The following is a 2,949-nucleotide window of genomic DNA, read 5'->3' as shown; positions in this document are numbered from 1 at the left end:
ATTCCCCTTGCCATATATCTTAGTAGGGTGTTTGGACATTCAATAAGGTGTCTCACTTGGTTTTTTTTGTCGCGTCTGATTGATTGATTAGGTGAAGATACTCATTTATCTCGGCATTGTTGAAAACTGTGAGGTCTGCAACTAAAGTGGAAGGTCTAACCGTCGTTTCATATCTTTGATTAAACCAAAGTAGTTTCTGAGAAGAGTTTCGTTTCAACAAACTTACAGCATCAATTAAAAATTGTGTTGAAGTTAACTTCCGAAATCATTTATTGGAAACGAAAGCCCTATTGAGTACCAAATATAATCACAGAGTAAGGTAAAACCAAATCTCTCTCACGAGGCTATTTTGTGATGGTGAGAAAAAGAAGCACAGCATTGTTATATTTTTTGCAATAAGTTCCTCTAGTTTTACTGGTTCCAATACCAACTATAACCTGTTCAGGTTGGTATGTAATAACATGGATGCATATAAAGTGATGACTTGCATGTCAATTTATGTCAATGACATGACATATGGATTGTTGTTGATGATTGATGCAATTTTTAACTAGATAAAATGCAAGCAGTCATAATTGATATTTAGACTAGCGGTGTCCTTATCTGATTCAGTAGAGACATGCATGTTGCGCAATGACGACTCTCGATGACGAATTTGGACCCATGATGTTATCTCACCTCACCTTCAGGTGACCTACAAAACGGGTCTTGAGATCACAAGCACATGCATGAGTCAATAAAGAGGATTTATTACGTAACAGATACATTAAACGGGTGTACGTCCTGACGCTGGATACGTCAATACAAAGTTTTACTTCCGAATTGAGACATCTATACTGACAGCTGACTCGTGGATTCATCACTGACACTGTTATTCTATCCGAATTGAAGCGACCATCAACATATAGTGACGTCTGACATAGGGTTTCACAAAACCAATGCTATACTACTAACGTGATACTTCAGTAGAACTGTAATACACAAGGCACGGATACTTCAACAAAACACCCGTGAAGATCCGGGTTAGAATGGGTCTTCTTGTCGTAAAGGTCGACTATGCTTATCGCAAGAGGCTACCAAAATTCATCCTGTGGCCAGGCTCGCTGATTTGCTTATTGAGAGTCATCGTATCCCAATTGCATAGATCAATTCTTTTGACATCAGTCACTAGATTGTCTGGTCCAGACTTGATTATTTACGGACCACCGTCATATAGCTGGAATATTGCTGAGTGCGGCGTAAACAACAAACAAACAAATATCCACAGACAATGGAAATACCACTTACACATGAACCCGTGGATAGACATGTGAAAAGAAATATCCATAATAAAGGAATACAAATATGAAATACCTCACAAGTACGTAAATAGACAACAAACAGAACTGTCAATAGAGTGTGTGAATGATGTTTTCAGCAATATCCAAAAAAATTGTAAACTTGTAAGTAAACAGACATGTGCCAACTGTAAACATCCTCGTATGCTATCATCCTATTCCCATTACGTTGTAGACAACTAGAGATATATACTATCACTGACACATCAAATGGGTTAGTTTCGTATTGTCGCATTGTCTATGTGTAATTCGTTTACTTCATTTGGACAGTTTATGAGTTCATGGTTTATACGTTTATAGCTCACGTGATGAACGTGGCCGTAGTTTGTGACATGTCAAAAATATGCTATCTTAAGGAAACCAATCAAAGTTGTTATGATGAACAGCATGAAAAACAAACAAAAGAAAAGTTTGTTCATCATTCTGCTAACTCGCTTCCAGGTCACTGATGGGGGATTCCATGAGTCCTTTGACATCCTTTCCTGTGTCAGGGTCTCCTGGTTTCCGACTGCAGAGGTGCCAAAGATGCATCTTTCCCAGGCCCTTGTTATACGCCCCATCCAGGAAGGAACAGGCCTGATGGCAGCGTCTCGATAAAACACCTGCGTGATCCAGATGGTCAGAAACACGTAGATAGAGCTCATTACAAACTGGCCAACAATGAAGATAGTAAATACAGGTAAGGTGTCACCGTTCTGAGGCAGCAGTCCAGTGATGAAGGTCAGGGATACCATGAAAGACAGTAGCACTGTGATGGCAAAGGACAGCTTCTCCCCAGATTCCACAGGAATGAGGAACACCATCACATTGACTAATGCCAGCATCAGGACAGGCAGCAGAGTTGTCAGTATAACTAGGGAGGACTTTCTTTTCAGTGTCATTTTGAAGTTTATAAATGGATGAGGCATGTCGCTGGTTTGAAGGACAACTCTATGCGCAGATGTGTGAATAATATCCCATTGGCTGTTAGCGTTAAACAGGTCTAATCCTATAGAGTTATTGATCGGTTGTAAATCCACTTCTTTTATAGTATTTCCCCAATCTAACGTACTGTAAGTACATTCTTGTTCATCCAAAGGAAAATTGGTAACATCCATTAGGCAGAAAGTCTTGAAGGTATCGCCAGGCAACGAAGTCACAATTCCATCTGCTGTCACTTTAATGATCCCGAAGTCGAGTCCCAGGGGTTCAACACTTTCAACGACGTTACGAATAGTGATGTAAGGTCTCCACACCATCCCATAGTCAGGACTTATTTCACCGACTCCTCCATACTCGCTGGCGTTCCATGTTAGGAACTCATCTTTCCAGGTCAAAAAGAAAAACCCATTAGCTGTCACTGTCTGAGTCACTTCATCAAAATCAGACATGCTGAGAAGATGAAGTTGTAAAAAGACCGTAATGGTGTCACTGCTGTTCTTGACAGGTCTGACTTTGGGGTTGTTGTTTTTGATGATGTCATTGTGTAGTCGAAGTATATGGTGGTCATCCTGACCTCTAGTGGTCCCCAGTAACAACAATAGGTACAGTCCACATGTTACAGCCTCCAGCCGATGCACCCCTACCTCTGTGTACAGCAGCAACATTTATATTCTCTGTCAGGTACCCGAGA

General features: G+C 40.6%; 1 protein-coding gene across 1 annotated transcript; it reads right to left on the bottom strand.

Annotated features, from left to right (window-relative positions):
• Window positions 1–915: 915 nt before the first annotated feature.
• On the bottom strand, window positions 916–2,949 carry LOC124150385 (neuronal acetylcholine receptor subunit alpha-7-like). Its single transcript, XM_046522384.2, has one exon. It carries the CDS (start codon window positions 2,921–2,923, stop codon window positions 1,673–1,675), a length of 1,251 nt encoding a protein of 416 aa, XP_046378340.2. The 5' UTR covers window positions 2,924–2,949; the 3' UTR covers window positions 916–1,672.

This window comes from Haliotis rufescens, unplaced genomic scaffold (genome assembly GCF_023055435.1).
Source record: "Haliotis rufescens isolate VD_foot unplaced genomic scaffold, xgHalRufe1.0.p SCAF_20, whole genome shotgun sequence".
Taxonomy (NCBI): domain Eukaryota; kingdom Metazoa; phylum Mollusca; class Gastropoda; order Lepetellida; family Haliotidae; genus Haliotis; species Haliotis rufescens.
The sequence above is the reverse complement of the archived record's forward strand: the minus strand, read 5'-3'. Positions and strand labels throughout refer to the sequence as shown.